The sequence below is a fragment of the Moschus berezovskii genome, chromosome 27 (assembly GCF_049115385.1).
Source record: "Moschus berezovskii isolate FMDL1 chromosome 27, NW_MosBer_1.0, whole genome shotgun sequence".
NCBI classification, from domain to species: Eukaryota; Metazoa; Chordata; class Mammalia; order Artiodactyla; family Moschidae; genus Moschus; species Moschus berezovskii.
In genome coordinates, this window is record NC_142486.1 from 22,229,414 (window position 1) to 22,252,128 (window position 22,715).

Genomic DNA, 22,715 nt, shown 5'->3' on the forward strand with positions numbered 1-22,715 from the left:
CCTCTTAGATAGTTTTTAAGAAAGTTTTTCATATTTTTTAATGGTTGAAAAAATCAAACCTACTTTGTAACATGTAAAAATTACACAAAATTTAAAATTCAGCCACCATACAGTTTTTTGGAGCACAGCCACACTGATTTGTTTTAAATATTGTCAATGGTCGTGTTTATATTGCCCATAAAGAATAAAATATTTACTCTCTGGCCTTTTAAGAAAGAGTTTGTCAACTCCTGCTCCAGACTATTCCCAAGGCCTTTTGGGGGTGATGTATTAAAAGATCATCCTCTCCTGCTCCCCTGAGGCTTCTTTCAGCTGAATAACTGACCACAGAGTCCCGCCAGTTCTTCAGCTCAGAACCATGGAGTCAGCCTTGCCTCTCCTCTTTCCTGCAGTTCCCACATCCATATCATAAGTAAAGTCTGTCCATAACATGAGTAAACTGTCACTTCAGCTTCAGAAATAATGATTGCTGTTTTTCTCCTGTGACCTAATCACATGATACTAATTGGTTTCTGAACCCTGAACAACCTTCAGGTTCCTGCAAAAGCCCTCTTTGGCTGTGACAGACTTTAAGATACTAGTCTTTATCTGCTAATACTTTACTTAGAATTTTTGCCTCGTATATTTATAAGTGAGGTTGGGATAAAAGTTTTCTTTTTCGGTGTTTTTTCAAATTTTGGTGTAAAACTTTTTGCAAATTTCAATCACTCTGAAAAACGTTACCTTGTTTTCTACAATACAGGTGGTTTTTACGGCATTTGGATGACTGCATCTTGAAAGTTTATTAAAAGAACTTATCTATAAAGTCATCTGGGCCATCAATCTCTTTGGTTGGCATGTCTGATTTTCTAACAGAAGTGAAAGCCAGTTTAGCCCTGTTCTACCTGGTGCTTGCCCCCTCCAATCACAATAACCAGGGGCCAAACCATCACTCACGGAGGTGGTCCAGTTTCTGGCTGTGTGGTGTGGCTGAAGACGGAGAGGAAGGGAGAGAGTCAAAGGTCACGTCACTCATGTTGTCATCTCCGGAGTTCTCTGAGAGGCGAAGGAGCAGTGGGGGCCGGCTCCCGGAGAGGGTTCTCACCCGCGGGCTCCCGCACTTTTCCTCTGTCCCCCTTAAGATGGTCTTGGCTGACTGCTGAAGATTTAACAGGGACATGCACATCAAATAGGCACCTTTTGGGAACAAGGGGTTCTTCCTGTTGCCTGTTGGTCCCTCAAAACCTGATGCCCCTTCAGCCACAGAGGCCTTAGGGACTGGCAGAAAATCTAAAAATAATCAGTGGGGGATTAACCCGAAGGCCTCTAAGAAGGGGCATCTGGAATAGGAGCTCAGAGGGCCAGCACTCCCAAAGCGATGGCCACCGTTCATGGCCCTGAGCTGGGGGATGTCCTGCAGAATCCCAAGCTGGTCTTTGCCAACAGGGCCTTATATCTGGTCCACGTACTAGGGGTGGTGATGGGGCTTCAACAGAGACACAGAGAGGTGCTCAGTGAGCCAAGTTCAAGTCTCATTTGTCAATGAATCACACAAACCACATACCACACACCCCACTCACTCTCTGTACACACCTGGTCCCCCACTGTGGGCAAAAATGGGCCCAAATCAAGCAGACCCCAATTCCTCTATTAGTGGGGATACTCAGGATGGCTGCGTACACTGGTTCAAAAGGGGTGAGGGACACAGACAGGACTAAGATTCTTCCAGCCACAATACTCCTCAATTAAGCATCGCAGGGCCTGGGACACCAGCGCACAGGAAGCACAGTTTTCTGGTCCTGCCAGTCCACGCATGCTCATACCTACCAGCAGCTTGGTGTTCTGATTCACTGCATCCCTCTCTCTTGGGGACAGGTCAAAGGGAGCGAGGCCCATGCTCTTGCAAATCCGGTTGCAGGCATGCGAGTGGAAGAAGAGAGCCATCCCGCGGACACCTGCAGACAGAGTGGGGGGGTCTGGAGCATTGCTCTGCTTTGGGTGGGGGCAGGGCAGCGCTGAGCACCCTAAATATGGCAGGGGCCAGACGTCTCAAGCTCCCATCTCCACAGGCTAGGGCAGGCCCATATACCACCTTGGCCTGCTTGCCCGGGTGAACAAAGAGCCTGGAGATTTTGCAGGGAAGCGCGGTCTCTGGGGCCATGCTGGCTTTCCCAGCCTACCTAGGTTTCCATCTCCAAAGTCAGTGCCTCTCTCGGTGTGGATCTGCGGATCGGTGTAGAGGTCACCTACGCCCTGGATGTCCACTACAATCAGCTGGTGGCCGGAACGCTCAAACGTGAAGTGGCTGAAGGCCTGTGGGGCGAGAAGAAGGAAAAGGTGACCGCAGAGACCAGGCTGTGGGATGCGTGGACACTGGCAGGCTCTGATGGGCTGTGGTAACCCAGCTCTGCCCACACTGGGGGCCTTTCTCTGCAGGGAGGAGCGTACAGAGTCAAGGACAAAAAAAGAAGGCCTATTTAATTCGGAGGGGCCCAAGGTCTGCTGAGATGGACACGGGGCTCTGCAGGAGCCTCACCTGTGGCGTCAGGCGCACGTTGTCATCACGGACGAAGCCCGAGTTGGAGTTGTACTTGATGTACTTGCCCTCAATGTAGTGTTCCAGGTGGAACAGCGGCCGGCCCGGTCTCTCCTTCAGCTCTATGACGCACATCTGCATGATGTCCACCTGGCGGGAGGGCGGGAAGAGTCAGGGGAAGGGCAGGGCCCAGGTGGCACCCTCCTCTGATAAGAGGCTGGAGCAGAAAGGTTGAAACTGCTGATTTCCCCCAGAATCCGTTCCCCTTTTTCTTTAGAATGAAAACCCCTGCTATGGCCTGAATGGATCCCTCCAAATTTCATCTGTTGAAATCTCAGGCTCACAGGTGATGATATTAAGGAGGTGGGGCCTTTGGGAAGTGATAAGGTCAGGAGAGAAAAGCTCTTGTGAATGGGATTAGTCCCTGAAAAAAGAGACCTCAGAGAGCTCCCTCACTCCATACACACTGTGAGAACACAGCAAGAAGGTGCCAGCATGAACCCATAAACCCATTCTCCTGTATTTTGTTACAGCAGCCCAAATGGACTAAGATAACCTGAGTTGTAACACAATGCACAGCCATCCAGCAGCAATGACATGGCTTGGCTTCCCTTGCAGCTAGATGTGGCCATGTGACTAAGCCCAGCCAATAGGAAGCAAGCAGCAGGGATGATGCAACCCCAGCCTGCCCTCTCCTTCTCTGGCCTTCCTGAGGCTATAAGGTGGACATCTGCCAGTGAGCCAGAAATGACCATGCAGTCCAGGGCAACTCCTGGCAGATGGCAAACAATAAGACAGAAGGAACCAGGCCTCTGGATGACAAGGAAGTGAAGCAGCAGCCCACCCTGAGCGCCATCTAAGCGAGGCTATTCAATGAGATGGAAGGAAACCATTTTGAGTGAGCACACAGCTGTCAGTCTGTCTGCTAAGCAACTTAGCCTGCGCCTTCTGCTAATACAGAGAACTTGGGCAAGTTATTTCCCCAGTTTGTGCCTCAGTTTCCTCACCCGTGGAATGGGTATAAGGATGAAATCTGCCGGTACAGGAAACAGTCTGCCAATGCTTGCTGATATCGTTATTATCAGCAGACACAATTCTAGAGTGATACATACCAAACCATAACAGTGGTTTTTTCCCTACAAAGGGGAGTCACAGGGAACTCAGACATTCCCTGCTAAATTTTGCACCAAGTATATGTTTAATTTTGTACTCAGAAGAAGCTGTGTTAAGTACTGTGTATGTTTGTAAAGTAAGATAGGGAAGAGCTGGGACTCTAACTTTGACCTGTTACACAAGGTCACACCCATGGTACCCTGTCCCCATTGAAGCCACCCACAACAGGAGCCAGGTCTGGGTTTCCCAAGGAAAGGACCACCCAGGAAACTATTTGGCTGAGTCAAGGAAGACAACAGCTGCAGAGGCCAAAGGGGTGCAGAGCTGGGAGCTGAGAACCTCCCCAAACGTGGCCTCAGTTCTGAGAACCAGCCAGAGGGGAAGGAGCAGCTGGTTCCCAGTGGATTCCTGCCCCCAAAACTGGCTCTGCCCCTACAAGGAAGTATGCGGCAGGGCCACTGGCTTGGCCAGGAGGCAACTGGGTGAGGGTCAGTGGCAGAGACACATTCTCAAGGCGATGGCCAGTTCCTCCTCAAACAATCACATTCCTCTCCCTTCATCAATTCAACTACCTTATTATTCACTGAACACCTAGGCAGTGGGATAGAGCAAACAAGACAGATAAAATCCTTGTCCTCAGGGGAGAGAGGCAACTAAAATATACATGAATAAACACATGAATAAGACTCTTTCAGATACTGCCAACTGCTCTGAAAAAAAGAAACCAAAACAAACAAAATGACATGTCAGAGGGTGCAGCAGTGGAAGAGTTACTTCCTCTTCATTTAGGATGGTCTAGCACACCTCATTGGAGAAGGCAATGGCAAGCCACTCCAGTACTCTTGCCTAGAAAATCCCATGGATGGAGGAGCCTGGTAGGCTGCAGTCCGTGGGGTCGCTAAGGGTCGGACACGACTGAGCGACTTCACTTTCACTTTTCACTTTCACACACTGGAGAAAGAAATGGCAACCCACTCCAGTGTTCTTGCCAGGAGAATCCCAGGGACGGGGGAGCCTGGTGGGCTGCCGTCAGTGGGGTCGCACAGGGTTGGACACGACTGAAGCGACTTAGCAGCAGCAGCAGCACAGCCTCATAGCTCAATAGGTAAAGAATCTGCCTGCAATGCAGGAAACCCGGGTTTGACTCGTGCATCGGGAAGATACCCTGGAGAAGGAAACGGCAATCCACTCCAGTATTCTTACCTGGAAAATTCCATGAACAGAGGAGCCTGGTGGGCTACGGTCCATGGAGTCGCAAGAGTTGGACATGACTTAGCAACTAAACCACCACCACCAGCACAGCCTAGCTGAGGAGGTGATGTGAGCTGAAACCTGAAATGTAAGGACTGAGGAGATCCAGTGATGCAGCCTTGGGGCATATCCAGTTCAAAGGTCCTGAGGCAGAAACAAGCTTAGGGAAGAAGGAAAAAGTGGCCAGGCCTGAGTGCATGAAGTCACAGTCCCTGAGGGTGGGAACGTGGCTTCCTGTGTTCACACCAAGAATGCTTAATCAAGGGCTCTGCAAACACTAGGCACTCAATAAATTCTGCTGGTTGCCTGGAAATGCGGCTCTCCTGAGGCACTCAGAAGATGGTACCTTATAGCTAGCAGGTACACCAACAGTAGGAGAGCTGAGCTGGGAATTTAGGCAGAGCGAAGGCCTCTCTCTATTTTCTAGCTATTTCCTCAAATGCATGCAGGCAACAGGAAATTCTGCTTGGCCTCAGGTCACCAATACCCTGGGGGCTCAAGTGAAAAAGCCAAGAGCATGGGCTTGGAAAGTCTGAGCTTTCCAGGAATAAGCCCTGGCTCCATCCCTGCCTGTTTGGGGAAGAAACTTTACCCCTTTGTGCCCGAGGTTCCCCAGGGACAGATAAGGAATCCATTCCCCATGCCCTCTCCTGCTTTTTCTTGGGAGACGCCAATCTCAGCCCACCTAGTCTAAGAGGAAGGGCCCATAACCCTGGCTCTAAGGGTGGGTACAAGGCTCAGGCCTGCCCAATCTGCATATTCTTGCCTCCTGGCCATCATGATTGGCTCAGTGATAGGCATCTAACCTAATCAAGCCAATGAAATCCAGTTCTGAGACTTTCATAGAAACTTATGAGAAAACATGTCATTCCATCAAGGTTGCTAAGAAATAGAAAGGGAGCCTGCAGCTACTGGGGTCAACATGTCACTACAAGTTGAAAAGATGCCTAAGTGATGCCAACACAGAACAACATTGAGGCTAGAGCTGGAGGAAGAATCCCAACAACCTCAATTTGGTCCTGGATCCAGCTGTGTCTATGTGTATGCATGCTAAGTCACTTCAGTTCAGTTCAGCTAAGTCGTTCAGTCATGTCCGACTCTTTGTGACCCCTTGAACTGCAGCACGCCAGGCCTCCCTGTCCATCATCAACTCCCAGAGTCCACCCAAACCCATGTCCATCGAGTCGGTGATGCCATCCAGCCATCTCATCCTCTGTCACCCCTTCTCCTCCTGCCCTCAATCTTTCCCAGCATCAGGGTCTTTTCAAATGAGTCAGTTCTTGGCATCAGGTGGCCCAAGTATTGTAGTTTCAGCTTCAACGTCAGTCCTACCAATGAACACCCAGGACTGATCTCCTATAGGTTGGACTGGTTGGATCTCCTTGGAGTCCAGGGGACTCTCAAGAGTCTTCTCCAACACCACAGTTCAAAAGCATCAATTCTTCGGTGCTCAGCTTTCTTTATAGTCCAACTCTCACATCCATACATGACCACTGGAAAAACCATAGCCTTGACTAGACAGACCTTTGTTGGCAAAGTAATGTCTCTGCTTTTTAATATGCTGTCTAGGTTGGTCACAACTTTCCTTCCAAGGAGTAAGTCACTTCAGTCATGTCCAACTCTCTGCGACCCTATGGACTATAGCCCACCAGGCTCCTCTGTCCATGGGATTCTCCAGGCAAGAATACTGGAGTGGGATGCCATGTCCTCCTCCAGGGGATCTTCCCGACCCAGGGACTGAACCTGGGTCTCTTATGTCTCCCAAATTGGTAAGTAGGTTCTTTACAACTAGTGCCACTTGGGAAGCCCCAGCTGTGCCTGCAGTCAGCCTTATTTTTCAATGATAGGAAGCAATCCATTCCCCTTTTGGATTAAGCCTGTTTGAATGGATTTCTGTCATTTGCAAACAAAAATACTGACTAATAGACCCCATGTGTAAATGAAATAAAAACATTCCAACTTCTACCAACCCCAGAGCTCCGTTTTTTTTAATTTTCTTTTTCTCCTATTTTTTGGCCATACTGTGCAAGCATCCAGGATTTTAGTTCCCCAACCAGGGTTTGAACCCGTGGCCACTGCAGTGGAAGCATGGTGTTTTAACCAGTGGACCACCAGGGAAGTTCCAGAGTTCTGTTTTGAAGAATAAATAACTTTTGGCATACAGAGTATTTGACCTGTCAGGCTCCATAAACAATGGGTTTCATTAGCTGCTGCTAAGACAGCAAAGAAGGGGGCCTGTGACCAGCACCTCCATTGCCCTCAGTTCCAGATCTGGGCTACACTGTCCTGGGCTGCGCTGGTGTGGGAATGTGGAAGGCAGGGGTGCCACACACCTGCTTGGGGGGCTTGTGCCGATTATACTCCTCTCCCCAGAGCTTGGCCTCCATCTGTAGACGCACGTCCTCGAAGTACACGTCCCTGTCCACGGACTCGATGTAGCGCTTTGCCACGTAGTTGGAGGCCCCCTTCCACTGCTGGGTGTGCAGGAAGTTGGAGAGCTTCTTCCTGAGGGGAGAGGCATCAGGGAGCCTGTCCAATGCTCTGGGGCTCACTGGGACCTCAGCCCTAGTCCTTAGGACGGGGAGACCCTGCCTGATCTGGCTGACAGACTCAGGAATAAAATGTAGGAGGTGGGAGGGGCTTCCCCACCCTGCAGCCTCCTTCAGAGATCTGGGAAGGGGGGTCAAGGGATAGACTCCCTGTTCTGCCCAGGCCCATCCCTACAGCCTGGCCCAATGTGTGGTCCAAGAAGAGAATGCCACAGACCCCCTGCTCTCAGGAGCCTGAGGGCATCGGGCAGCGCCCCCAGAGGCAGGCTGAGTCACTTACGTCCTGAAGCACTCCCTCATTGCTCCCCGGCCGAAGGGCTGAAAGACATGACACAGATATGTACAAACCTCATGGACAAAATGGTGAGCTATACATGCACTGTATGTGTATGGAGCTCCATTTATACAAAGTACAAAATAGGGAAACCAATCTCAGGTAACAGAATTCAGGGCAGTGCTTACCCTTGGGAATAAAGGAGGAGTAACTGGGGCTTCTGGGGGTGCCAGTGATTTTCAGTGTCTTGATATGGGTATTTGTTACACGTGTGTTCACGTGGTATCAAGTGTATCAAGCCATACACTTTTCTGAGTGTGCAACACACTACAAAATGCTTCACAACCGACCCTGCTGCTTCCTACGCAGGAACTTCTCTATTTTCTAGTTGATTCTTTTTTTTTTTTTTGCAACCCACTGAGTTCATCTTGTTAGATGAACAGTATTAAGTGGTGACTTGCAATTTTTGAAACCTGATATACACATTCACAGTTCATTGATTTTCCACAAGAGTGTCAAGAAGAATCTTTTAATATATATCATCTATATATGAAATGTCCAGAATAGGTGAATAAACAGAGACAGAAGTTAAATTAGTGGTTGCCCAGGGCTGGGGAAGATGAGGGAATTGGAGACTAACTTGCTAATGGGTATGTATGAGGTTTCTTCTAGAGATGGTGAAAATGTTCTGGGACTGATCGGGGTGATGGCTGCACAACTCTTGACTATACTAAAAAGCACTGCGCTGTACACTTTAAATAGGGATGTGGTATGGTGTGTGAATTATAGTCAATAAAGCTGTTATAAAAGATAAATACACAACAGAGAATTCTCTAAAGCTTAAAAAAAAAGAAAGGAAGAGGACGTGGAGGAGAGGGAGTGGGCACTTCAGTTGGTCGTCCTGACCGCGCTGGGCTCGAGGTTCTGCTCACCTGAGACGCCATCTTGATTAGGACGTCATCCTCCAGCCACTCGCCAGTGACAGCGTTGTACCTGCAGAGACCGGAACCCACCCCGGGCGCAAAGTCCATCACCTGAGCCCGTCACTCACTGGCTAAGGGTAGAAGACGTTTCTGGGCTTCCTGTTGCTCTCAGGATCAAGTGCACTCTCTACCCACAGGCCCAAGTGACCTCCTGGGTTTGGTCTGTGGACACGCTCCTTCCTTCCCAGGCTCCCACCACGCTGGCCTCCTTCCCTTTCCTCAAAGGCAGCTGTTCCTTCCCCATGTCCCCCCACTATGCTACTGCTGTGCTCTGTGAAGGCTATGGCTCCCCCACTGGACTATAACTCCGCAAAGACAAGCCATGTCTGTGCTGTGTACTGTAGGGCCTGATACTGGGGTTGCTTAATAAATGCATGCTGGATGAACAACTGAATAAATAAATTTCTTTATTATAACTGGTCTAGATAATGAATGATGTGTCCCAGGAAGGAAGGAAGGCTGCAGCACCCTCGGTCTTGCCAGTGTGAGGCCCAGCCCAGGCTGCTAGGCCAGTCTCCTGAAGCCTGTGGTGGAGGGTCCTGCCTCTGAGTCCAGCCAGGAAAGGGGCCGCTGGCTACACACCCAAGACAGAGAGGCATGGAGAGGGTTCCAGAACATCTCCACCTCTCTCTTTCCCAGGGATCCTCTTTCCCACAGCAAATCTGCCCCTAGGCCTGCCTGGGCCTTAACAGGTTTGTCTGGTGGAAAGCTCTCCAGCTCAGTAAATCCCGAAAACCTCCCCCAAGGGCTGAGGCGTTCTCAGTTTAGGAGATGCCTCCCTGGTCCACCCTCTGTGGGGACAGACTCCAGTACCTCCCAGCTCCTGAGAACAGCTTCCTCAGAGCCTGAAACCTCTACCAGGACAAACAAGCAGAGGCTTGGCAGGTAACTTGCCCCAGGCCTGGGGGGGTGGGGGAGGAAGGCTTGTCAGAGCCGCACACCTGCTGGCAACGAGCTCATGGCAAGTATTGTCTTCAATAAATAATGGCCATCATTATTATTAATTTTATTACCATGTAGGTGCCAAGGTAAAGGAAACAGTCTTCCCTCACTTCCAAGTAGACTGAAAGCTGAGAGGCACCCAGAAGGTGGGGGAGGGTGGAGACATGCTACATGGGAAGGATCTTAGCTGTCCCTCACAACCACTGACCTCAGAGAGGACAGAGGTGCCCTAAGTTCACTGAGCATGCACTGTATGCTGAGTGCTTACATGGAACTCCTCAAGAACCACCACTCAGCCCAATGAGAGCCAGACAAATACTGTGCCCACTTTCCAGATGGGAGAACTGAGGTTCAGAGAGGTGAAATAACCTTCCTGAGAGCCAAGATTCAAACCCAGATCAGTTTCAATTTGACCTTTGCGCTTAACCAGTCTGGGGACAACTCACGTGAGTAGGAAATCTGTCCCAATAAAGGGCCAGCTTGCAGCAGAGCTCTCTAAAGACCAGGAGTGGAGGAGGAAGCCTCCAATCTAGAAATCTCTGGACATTTGGGCATCGATGTCTGACCTCCCTCTGCTGGTAGTCAGAGCAGTTGAAATCAGAAAGTTTAGTCAGGAAATCAACATAGTTTGGTGTGGCCCCTGGTCCCTGTTCCTGAGGAGCTCTGGGATACACAGAACTAGCCTAGCATGTGAGTCCTGCTTCCCAAGGGCCTCCCTGGTGGCCTGGTGTCCTCAGTCTAGAGGTCACATGTCACCAACCAGCCACCACACTGCTCTTATAGGCAGGAAGAAACAGAGTCCACATCCTGGCCTTCTGGGGACCCGCAATGCTCAGCTGCCTGCATAGACCCCAGAGCCTGCTAAGAGGTCAGCCTCCAAAATGGGTAAGGGGTGCACACCAGGCTCTAAGCCATCTGCTCACAAGGTGTGAGTAGGAATATGTTGCAGAAAGGTGGAGAGGGCGCCACTGTTTCTGCCTGCCCAGCATCCACTCTTCTTTCTTCTGGTAACAGCACCCCAATTTTCCTTTGGGAAACCACCATCCACCATTCTCAGAATATATGGACTTGGTGGAGCTGATCCCCCAGCACTTTCTGGTGTGTAGTATGTGATCTAGACTTGGCTAATCAAAGCAAAGCTCCTGGCACAATGACTGGTTTAGTGGTGGGCCTATAACCAAAGCCAGGCCAATGAGATTCAAATGTTAAAAACAGAATAAGATTCTTTTCCATTTGGTGAGATGAAACATGGGGTTCCCAGAGGCCATCAGTACCATTAATGCAAGAGAGTCTATCTGGTGTCAAAGCCAAAAGCATCCTTGGAGCACCTGGAATAAGCTATACCTGAAGTCCACATAGATAAGTCAACCATTCCTCTTTGCTTAAGCCACTGTGAATTGGGTTTCCATCACTTGCATTTGGGCTTTTTGTTACTGCAGCATAGCTCACCCTAGCCTGTTGAATACTATCTTATAGGAACACTGTGAGGATTAAATAAGATAATACACAGTGCTTGTCTGTGTATGTATGTTTGTCTCTCAGTTATGTCCCGACTCTGCAACCCCACAGACTGTAGGCCACCAGGCTCCTCTGTCCATGGTATTCTCCAGGCAAGAACACTAGAGTGGGTTGCCATTTCCTCCTCCAGAGGATCTTCCCAACCCAGGGATTGAACTCAGGTCTGCTGCATTGCAGGTGGGTTCTTTACCGTCTGAGCCTCCAGGGAAGCCCCACACAGTGCCAAAACATGTGTAAATACTCAAATATTGACCAATATTATTAATATATTCCCTTTTCCTTGATCTCCAGGGGTACTTAAGCCTCACTGATTACAAGCACAAAAAGGACCCAACCCCCAAGGACACCTAGAGAACTAGGGTCATACAGCACCTGCAGACAAGGAGCTGACCTGTGGCGCGTGGCGCATTCCGTGGCAACGTCTTCCAGGTGGAACTCAGCCCAGGGGTCAGGCATGTGCTTGGCTTTCTCGATTGCATGCTTCCAAGCTTCCTGCAGAAGCAAAGGAGAGTGTTAGGCTTCTGGGACAGTGCAGACCAATTTCTCCCACCATGCGATTTCCCAGGTGTCTCCACCCTCTTGGGAGGCAGACAACATTATTCAGCCAGAATTATAATCACCTATTATCCCTGTAGGAACACAGTTCCCAAAAGACCTCACAGGGGCATAGCCTTCCCACGGCCAGAAGTGACCTGCCTCAACTATAAAACTGAAGAAGAAAACGTAATACACATAGAAAACACATCCTGCTTTGCTTGTTACCAAAGAGTTGAGAATGCAAATATTATTCCCCACCCCTTTGTTCAGACTGGAAGACATTTTAACAGCTGGAAACCAGGAGTCTGACCAGGATGTGGGAAAATGAGTTCTCATATACCGTCAGTGGGTATAAACCTCTTCTAAAGGTGGCCTGGCAATGTACTAAAATGGGAAAAGAATGTACTTCTTTATTTTCTTAATTAATTAATTTTTATTTTTGGCTGTGCTGGGTCTCTGTTGCTACAAGTAGGGGCTACTCTTTAGTCATGGTGCACAGGCTTCTCATTGCAGTGAGTTTTCCTGTTGTCGAGCAGAGGCTCATTACTTATGGAGCTCAGGTTTAGTTGCCCTGCAGCCTGTGGGATCTTCCTGGACCAGGGATCGAACCCCTGTCCCCTGCATTGGCAGGCAGATGCTTAACCACTGGGCAACCAGGAGAAGTCCCTATATTCCTTTATTTTGATCCAGCAATCCTATATCTAGGAATGTACCGTATAGAAATACGAACATAGGGACTTCTCTGGTGGCCCAGTGGTTAAGAATCGAATCTGCCTTCCAATGCAAGGGACCAGCTGGGGAACTAAGATTCTACATGCTACAGGGCAACTAAGCCTGCACATCACAACTAGAGAAAGCCTACGTGCCACAAGGAAGAGTGCATATGCTGCAACAAAGACCCAGAAAATACAAAAAAAAGAGAAAGAAATACAAACGTAAGTGTTCACACTTGTGTATGCGGGGTATTGTGATTGTACCAAACTGAATTCAACCCAAATGTCTGTGGAGACTGGTTAATACACTTTGACTATATTCATTTAAAATGTTAAATAGCCCTGTGGTGAGAATTCTGGACTCTTACCCGGTCCAATGTCACTTTTTATAAATATTATATAAATCATAAATACACCCCATTTTACTGTCCCCAAGGAAATTTAGAGACAATATCAGCTTCTCAATCTCAAGAGTAGATCAAACTATGCAAAATATACATTAACTTTACATTAACAAAGGGCTAAATTCTCAGTTAACTATGAACAGATTCCCAAGAGACGTTCCAAGGTCCTGGGGTGCAGGACCACTCCTTGTGCAGATCTGCTCTTCCGTTCCAGGGTTCAGCATCCCTGCCCTCCACCCAACCAGTGCCTCAGTGCCCTCCACTGCTGTGCTGCCCCAAAACACGTGCCCCCAAATAGTCTAACCCTGTTGAGAACTGGGCCTCTTGAGCACTACCTGGGAAAGATGACCAAGGCACGTGATGGAGAGAAGATGCTGAGTCTCAACAGCATCACAGCACAGCCCCATTTTTTTTGTTTTAAAAAGCTCATTTTACAAAGCTTTTATAATCCCAAGGTGGAATCCTCTCCTTTCCCCTCCAAACAAACACTCTTGACACTCACACTGGATAGTAATCCCCTCTCCATCTTTTCCTAGAGCTTGAACTTCTGCCTGACAGCCTCTATAGAATCCGTGAGACCAAAACTCCCTTGCAGGCCACAGGTCTGAGCCACAGGAAGGGGCTGGCTACTGTCTGGGCCAGGAAGATTCTAGACCTCCTCTTCCCACAACAGCCTCCCTCAGCCTCCCCAGCCAGCTCTTAGGAGCTCTTCCACAGACTTGGGTTCAAACAGGACAGCTCCCCAGCCATGGCCCCGCCTAAGCTCCACCCCTGGGAGCTGCTCAGAGGAGAGGAGGTAGAGGGGCTGAGCTCATCAAGAAACTCACACAGAGGGACTTTCCTGGGGGTCCAGTGGCTAAGAATCCGCCTTGCAATGCAGGGGACATGGTTCAATCCCTGGTAGGGGAACTAAGATCCAACATGCCTCAGAGCAACTAAGCATGTGAGCCCTGACAAATATCCCACGTTAAGATCCAACACAGCCAAATAAATAAATATTAAAAAAAAAAAGAAACTCACACACATACAAGTACACACACACACACAGCCCAAGGCTCCCCTACTGTGGCTTTCTAATCTCAGCAGTCTAAAAACTTGGAAGCTAATAATTCACACTTAATGAATGAAATACAGAAGACAAACAAAATTCAAATTTGCCACAGGCCATCCATTCAGAGCAACTGTTACCATCATCAATACTTTGGAAATTAATTCATTTCCAGATCCCTTATGTGCATTTTTTAATAAAATTGAATCACACTGCAGATATAATTTACAGCCTTTCAGGAGAGTTTTCTGCATCTTCCTTTTTTCTCCACTTTACACTGGATCTTGGATCTAGTCTTTCCATGTCATATGTGCAGACAGGCTGGGCTGACCTCATTTCTCTTCCTTGGTTGTAGGATACAATATAATTGTATAAATGTACCTTAAGGTAGGGCTTCCCTTATGGCTCAGCTGGTAAAGAATTCGCCTGCAATGAGGGAGAACTTAAGGTATTTCTCAGACCTCAGTTGACGGCTATTTGGATTCTCTCCAACGATCTGTAGTGTAAACAGTGCTGAAGAGAACATTCCTTTATCTAAATCTCTGTGTGCTTGTGCAAGAGCTCAGTAGGACATATTTCATGGGAATGCAATTGCGAGATCACATTTAAAATTTAGAAGTTTGGAGTTCTCTTCTAGAAAGATTCTCCTAGGTTACACTCCAAGAAGTGGAGAACAAACCACTCAAATTTTTTGACACAAACATTACATCAAGAATTTACAAGTTAGCTGTAACAGCTGCATAGTAATCCACTGTGAGGGTTTATCATTATTGACTTAACTTTTCATTCACCTGTGGTTCTCTGCAGTGAGACTTTGAGCTTGTCACTGATTTTTTCCTATTATACATAACCCTGCAGAAGACATGTTTACAAGAAAAGCAGTTTCTGGATTTCTGTAATTTAAAAATGTGCCACAGTCCCCTCTTGTATTCCAGCTGCCGTGAATGGCAGGAACGACTTTCTGATCCCTGCACCTGCCAAGAAGCCCGCAGAGTTCTGTGTAGTATGCAGGCCACCCTTCTGAGCATGTCTGTACAGGTACCCTTTCCTCTGCCTGAGACACACGACTTTCTAAATGTACTTCTCTCAACCAGTGACTAAGACATGCCCTAAGCCACCTAAGACACGGCCCCTCAATCAATGAGTATTATCAACAGAAATTACGTGCTGGCTGGGTGTTGTAACACAAAACAAAAAAAAGTCAAAGAATAAAGTATTTCAGAATTGGAGGGCATGATATGTCACAAGGTCAAAATTACCCTTTAAAAAAATAATCCAAAAAAGAATCAAGCCACACCTTACTGGCAACAGGTATGTTTAATGTAACTGACTTTTTTTTTAAAAGCACAATATAAAATGTCCGGTACTAAGACTCAGTTCCCTGAGTTCTGGTTCCGGCCCACTGCTGACCCACTGGAGGAACTTCCATTTCCTCATTTACAAAAGACAGGGAAGAATGTTTTGACTCTACTAGTGGTCAACTTCTTTCCTGTCCCCACCCTGGGGACAGACATGTTCCCACTAGAAATATTGTCTCACTGAGGCTGGAGTGATCTCTACAGGTGAACAAACTCAGCTGAGCTGAAATCATTGGTCCTGTTTAATCCCATCATGTTAGGAAAAACAGGTGGTAACTGTGGCCTGGAAAGTGAATGCTCTCAGACACTGTGAGTGGAAGCAGGTATCGCCACCTCTGAGGGCCATCTGCTTATGCTTAGATGGTAGGCCAGTAATAATGAACCTTCTTCATTGACTTCTGACCCACCCATTCTGATCACCTACCAGGTGTGCCCCGCTGAGCTGGCCCAAAGATGGCTGGTGCTCATAATGCTATGTAACTGGCAAACACTACAAACAACCTGCTCATCCACAGTGGGATGATTACATACACTTGGCATAATCCTATGCAGCATTAAAAAGATGATGACACTGATACGGGCAATCTCTAAAAGCTATTGTTTGGATGGAAAAAAACAAAGTGCCAAATAAAGCAAGCAGTATGACACCATTTACTGGTGGAGGAAACCACTAATCAATACCATAGCTTTCTCAGACTCACAGACAGAGATCAGACTTGTGGTTGCCTAGAGGGAGGAGGCGGAGAAGGCAATGGCAATCCACTCCAGTACTCTTGCCTGGAAAATTCCACGGATGAAGGAGCAGCAGCAGAGCTATGGTAGCCTGCAGTCCATGGGGTCGCGAAGAGTCGGACACAACTGAGCGACTTCACTTTCACTTTTCACTTTCATGCCTTGGAGAAGGAAATGGCAACCCGCTCCAGTGTTCTTGCCTGGAGAATCCCAGGGACAGGGGAGCCTGGTGGGCTGCCGTCTATGGGGTCGCGCAGAGTCAGACATGACTGAAGTGACTTAGCAGCAGCAGCAGAGGGAGGAGGGGAGAAAGATGGAATGGGACTTGGGGTTGGCAGATGCAAACTATTACATTTAGAATGGATGAACAACAGGTCCTACCGTATAGCACAGGGAAGTATATCCAATCTTCCGGGAAAAACCATAACAGTAAAGAATATATATAAAAATAATGTATATATGTGTATAACTGAGCCACTTTCCTGTACAGCACTGATTGGCACAACATTGTAAATCAACTATACTTCAATAAAATATATATATGTGTGTATGTGCTTCCCTCATAGCTCTGCTGCTGCTGCTGCTAAGTTGCTTCAGTCGTGTCTGACTCTGTGCGACCCCAAAGACGGCAGCCCACCAAAGTCCCCTGTTCCTGGGATTCTCCAGGCAAGAATACTGGAGTGGGTTGCCATTTCCTTCTCCAATTCGTGAAAGTGAAAAGTAAAAGTGAAGGCGCTCAGTCGTGTCCAACTCCCAGCAACCCCATGGACTTGCAGCCCACCAGGCTCCTCCATCCATGGGATTTTCCAGGCAAGAGGACTGGAGTGGGGTGCCGTCGCCTTCTCCACCCTCATAGCTCAATCAGTAAAGAATCTGCCTGCAATGCAGGAGACCCGGGTTCGATTCCTGGGTCAGGAAGATGCCCTGGAGAAGAAAATGGCAACCCACTCCAGCATTCTTGCCTGGAGAATCCCATGAACAGAGGAACCTGGCAGGCTACATACAGTCCAGGGGTCACAAGAGTCAGACACGACTAAACCACCACCACCATATGTATATATACATATATGAAAAAATACTATTAGATTTCTAAGGATGTGTGTGTGTAGATATATGCAAAAATGTACATTTACATATAAATGTATTTTAAAAGGTCTGAAAGTCGTACAGCACAGGGAATATGGCAAATATTTATAATGACTTTAAATGGAGCATGACCTACAAAAATACTGACTCACATGTTGTACACCTGAAATACAATACTGTAAATAAACAATACTTTAATAAAATGTTTAAAATAAAATACATTTAAAAGGTCTCAAAAATTATTTACACTAAGCTGAATAACGGTTGTCTCTGGGAGCAGAAGAGGAATAAGAGGTTGAACAGGGTGAATTCAGCTTCATCTACATTGTTGGAATTTTTTTACCATGAGAATGTCTTCAGGCACTGCAGGTGTAAGTCAATGTTAATAAACCAAGATGACTGGATTAGATGATCTTAAGGTTCTGACAGCTTTAACACTCTCTAGTTGCAAAGATCCTAAAACTCCGTTGAGTGGACTAATTACTCTTCTATAAAACAGAGGCCTAGGCGTTCTCATAAAGAGGGAAACATAATCCTGGAAAGAGAACAAAATGGCTTTGGTTCCTCAAAGCCCAAAAGTACAAAGTAAAAATAAATAAATACAAATATAATGATAATAAAAAAAAACTTCCTGCTGTGTGGGTAATGTGTTTGTACAAGCGATGTTATCAACTACTGCTGAGGTTTATTTATTTATTTTTAAGTATTTACTGACTGTGCCAGATCTTAGTTGTGGCACTCAGAATCTTTAAGTTGTGGCATTCTAACTCTTAGATGTGGCAGGTGGGATCTAGTTCCCTGCCCAGGGATCAAACCCGGGCCCCCTGCACTGGGAGCACAGAGTCTTAGCCACTGGACCCCTAGGGAAGTCCCTATTGCTGCTGGGTTGTTTTTTTAAAAAAGATTTAAGTTTTTGGGCTGCGCTGGGTCTTTGCTGTTGTGCTCGGGCTTTTCTCTAGTTCTGGTGAGCGGGGGCTACTCTCAAGTTGTGGATGTGCAGACTTTTCACTGTGGTGGCTTCTCTGGTTACAGCACAGGCTCAGGAGCTGTGGCTGAGGGGCCCTATAGTGTGAGTTAAGTAGCTGCGGTCCACATGCTTAGTTGCTCCTCCACAGGTGGAATCCTCCCGGACCAGGGACTGAACTCATGTCCCTTGCATTAGTGGGCAGATTCTTAATCACTGGAACACCAGGGAATGCCCTTTTAAAAAAAATTAATGAAAATTTTATTCTTACCCTATGACTCACTTATTTTACTCCCAGATATTACCAAAGAAAAAGGAAAACCTTTGTTCACTCAAACTTGTGTGTTGGACTGGCCAAAAACTTTGTTCGGGTTAAAACCCAAACTTTTTGGCCAAATATGATTTGTTTTCTTATCATTGAGTTTTGAGAGTTTTTCTACATATTCTGAATATAAGCTCCTTTATCAGATATATAACTAATAAATATTTTCTCTCCACTTATGTCTTGTATTCTCATTCTCCTAATAGTGTTTTTTTTCAAAGAGCAGAAGTTTAAAATTTTGAAGTCCAACTTATATCAATTTGTTCCTCTATAGATCTTGCTTTTCGTGTCATCCAGGAAATCTTGCCTTACCCACGTTCACATAGGTTTTTCTCTATCTTTATTTTTAAATTTCATTTTACTGAAGTATAAAGAAGTTGACTTACAGTTTGTGTTAATTTCTGCTGTACAGTTAAGTGATTCAGTTATACACACATACATTCTCTTTCATATTCTTTTCCATTGTGATTTAGTACAGGATATTGAATAGAGTTCCCTGTGTGAAGCTTTGTTCTTGAAACAACTGTTACATTCACTAAGTGTTAGTCCATCGGTCATGTCCAACTATGTGCAGCCCGATGAACTGTAGCCCACCAGGCTCCTCTGTCTGTGGGATTCTCCAGGCAAGAATACTGGAGTGGGTAGCCACTTCCTTCTCCAGTGGATCTTCCTGACCCAGAGTCGAACCCAGGTCTCCTATACTGTAAGCCAGATTCTTTACCATCTGAGCCATCAGAGTGAGCACTAAGAGAATGTTATAAAATGAGCACTAAGAGAATGTTATAAAATGTTTTTTTTCCCCATCATCACTTTTGTAGAGTTTAAGAATAACAGCCCTAAGTCAGCCTTAACTTGCCCCTCCTAACCAACAGTAAAAATACTTAAACCACAGCCAAGGGCAAATAAAAGAAGTGGGAAGAAGTGGGGACGCACAGTCACGCTCCGGGATGGGAAGAGGCCTCTGTGCTGTGTGGCTGCCCCACTCTGGGCCACACTCATTTAGAGGTTTTGTACAATTTCCATGGAACGCAGCATTGACTGTAACAGCAAAGACCTGGAAACTGCCTCAGGGTCCTACAAAAGAAAATACTTAAAGAAACCATGGCATATCTACACAATGGGCTGCCATGGGGCCACTAAAATAATAATGGACTAGATCCCCATTTACTGATGTGGAAAAATATGCATCATTTCTTGTTTGCTGAGGAAAACCTGTTATTAGAAAGCATACATGGCATAATCCTGTTATTGTAAGAAAATGTCCCTATTTATTTAGTCATGTCTGTATATTGAAATACACACTAAGACCTTAATAGCAACAGTATCTGCACTTTCATCGTTTTCTGTAAGGAAGATTCATTACTTTTATAAGTAACCAAACAAATAAGTATTAAAAAAAAAAGTTAAAAATCCTCAAGGAATCTTTGTTGAAAACAGTAGCTTCAGTTCATCTCCCCTGACCAGAGGGATTCAGAAGACAGGATGAGAAGAGTGGGAGCAATAACCGGCAAAGTCATAACACTCCCTATGATTACGAAATGCCCTCTTCTCCTGGAAATCTTTCCTCAGACAGCGTCCTGGCCGGCACCTCCTGACAACCTTGCCAAGGACAGACAGGCAGGTAAGTTAGTTTTCTGATCCACTGATGCGGTACCAGAGGCTCAGAGAAGATGGAAGTAACTCACCTACGGACCTGCAGCAACCACGACATGGCAAACCCAGGACTCAAATCCAAGTCTGTCAGGCCCCAGTTGCAAGAAGGTGGACTAAACATAGAGTTATCATATGCCAGCCATTCCATTTCCAAGTACCTACTTGACAGAAATGAAAACATTCCCACACAAAGACTTATGTAGCATTATTTGTAACAGCCAAAAGGGAGAAACAACCAAAATGTCCATCAGCTGACAAATGGATAAACAAAACTGGTATGTCTATCATCAATAAAAAGGAATGCAGGACTGACACACACTTCAACACTGATGAGCCTTGGAAACACTACGCTGGAGCTTCCCTGGTGGCCCAGTGGTTAGGTCTCCATGCTTCCAAAGCAGAGGGTGTGAGTTCGATCCCTGATCTGGGAACTAAGATCCCACATGCCATGTAGTACAGCCAATAAATTAATTAATTAACAGATTTAAAAAAACACAGAACAATAAAACTATGCTAAGTGAAAGAAACCAGACACAAAAGGCCACATATCACATAATTCTATTTACATGAATTGTCCGAAGAGGCAAGTCTACAGAGACTGAAAATACACTGGTGGATACTAGGGTCTGGGTGGAATAAGACGTATGGGGTGTCTTTTAGGGTAATGAAAATGAGCTAAAATTGGTTGTGGTGATGTGGATGCATAATTTTATAAATACACTAAAAGCTACTGAATTGAACAATTTAAATTGGTAAACCGCATAGTATGTGAACTATATTTCAATAAAGCTTCTAAAAAATTACAAAATAAAGTTAAAGAAGGGGGACCCCCGCTAATGAATATCTAGCATATTTCCATAAATGGTCACGTGCTTCAAAAAGATGAGTCCCTCCAGCCAGTTTTGACTCTCCTCAGCCTCTTCCCGTTTTCCAGATGCCAGGTCACTGATTGACAGAAGCAATCTCTTTTTGCTTGCTGGCCCTTATTTTGCTGGAAGTCCAAATCTTTGTGGACCCAGGACACACCTAAGCTTCCCTTTCCAGTTCTGTATTCCCAGAGCAGTGGGTGGAGCACCAAAATGGTCACCAGCTCTTTGTATGCACAGAGCTTCCTGCGGTCAGTAACCAAAAGCTGCCAGGCAAGGGCCTTCCAGGGCTCAGGAGAGCAGGGATACCTCTCTTCCCAGTGAGTCATCAGACGTTCATCTACCTCCTTGTGGGGTAATCAGTGTACTTTGACCAAGCTGCCAGAGCCACCCTGGATGGGTTGAAAGTATCAGTTTAATCACCAAAGTCTACAAGAAGGGCGTGGGAAGCAGGCGTGCCCATGTATCACGGGAGCACCAATGCCAGTGCAACCTCTTTGAAGGGCAATGGCCAATGCTCAGCCAAGTTCAAACCCACGAACGTTTTTTCCAGCCATTCCACCTCTGGGGATTTGCCTGGCAGGTGCACCCTGTGTAGGCACCAGGACACACACACACACACACAAAAGAGACACAAATAAGAGATGCTCACGGAAGCACCATTTGTGGCAGCAGAAGCTTAGAAATGACCTTCACACCTACCCACGAGGGACTGGCTAAATATATGATAGTGCTTGCAGATAATGTCAAGATATTCAGCCATTAGAAAACGAAAACAAAATAAGCAAGACAACATACTGCAGTCAGGAAGGGCACCAAGCAATTAAGATCTCAGAACCTCGGGTTTACTATATGTCAAAACATCAATCATAGGACTGTTGCATAGATTCAATGAGTTGATATGAGTAACCGCATACAGAGCAGGCCTGCCCGACCCACAGAGCAGGTTGTGTAAGTTCTAGCTGATGTCAGCTCGTATGTGCCAATATGGGAAGACGGCACAGGAGTGCAAAACAGGTAAAATAACATTTCTGCGAAAAAGACAAGGAAGAGATTCACATACAAACATACGCTTATATTCACAAGAACATTTCTGGAAGGACATTCCCCAGGGAGACAGGGTCAGAGGTGGGAGGATTGCTTTCCAGTGTTTATCATTTGTGCAAGTTGAATTCTTTCTACAGAGTAGATATATTATTTACATATTACAAAATACATGTATTTCAAAGTTTGCTCAGATATACGTACAGGAGATTTATTATAACACTGTAATAGAAAAAAAGGGAAACAACCCAAATGTCCCTCAAGAAGAAGGGCTTCCCTGGTGGTTCAGACTGCAATGCGGAAGGCCTGGGTTCGATCCCTGGGTTGGGAAGATCCTCCGGAGGAGGAAACAGCTACCCACTCAAGTGTTGAGGCCTAGAGAATTTCATGGATTGAGGAGTCTGGCAGGCTACAGTCCATGGGGTTGCAAAGAGTCAGACATGACTGAGTGACGGACTGGCTAAATAAACCCCTGTACATCAAGTGATGGAATCCAACTTAATTCACTTAAAAAAAAAAAGGTGATCTCTATGTTTTGATAGGAACAATCTCCAAGATATTCTCAGACAAGGAAAACAATTCTTTTAAATACAAATTTCCACTTCATTAAAAAACTGAAAATATACTATATGCTACATATGTTAATGCTAGAAAATGCAGACATCGTGAAACAGAAGCAGAAAAGGAATAATCCCATCCAAAGACAATCTCTGTGAGCATCCTGATGTAGTTTTTTTTTTTTTCTCTTTTACAAACATTATTAGAGTAATTGAAGGGACATTAGAAAAAAAGCCCAAGTGTCTTCCAAACCAAAATGTCACATATAAATGATTTTAAGTTATT

At 46.3% G+C, this 22,715-nt stretch overlaps 1 protein-coding gene across 4 annotated transcripts in view; it reads right to left on the minus strand.

The window, feature by feature from the left end:
• EEF2K (eukaryotic elongation factor 2 kinase) overlaps positions 1 to 22,715 on the minus strand; it is a 70,006-nt gene that overhangs the window by 24,232 nt on the left and 23,059 nt on the right. For 3 of the 4 annotated variants that reach the window (XM_055409649.2, XM_055409653.2, XM_055409650.2), the window contains 8 exons: positions 11,537 to 11,637; positions 8,635 to 8,695; positions 7,709 to 7,746; positions 7,213 to 7,384; positions 2,516 to 2,665; positions 2,160 to 2,292; positions 1,807 to 1,934; positions 937 to 1,138 (listed from right to left, as the gene is read on the minus strand). In XM_055409649.2, coding sequence (XP_055265624.1) covers positions 937 to 1,138; positions 1,807 to 1,934; positions 2,160 to 2,292; positions 2,516 to 2,665; positions 7,213 to 7,384; positions 7,709 to 7,746; positions 8,635 to 8,695; positions 11,537 to 11,637 — 985 coding nt within the window. The remainder of the gene's footprint in view (positions 1 to 936; positions 1,139 to 1,806; positions 1,935 to 2,159; positions 2,293 to 2,515; positions 2,666 to 7,212; positions 7,385 to 7,708; positions 7,747 to 8,634; positions 8,696 to 11,536; positions 11,638 to 22,715) is intronic. The other variant, XM_055409651.2, reaches the window with a different exon arrangement.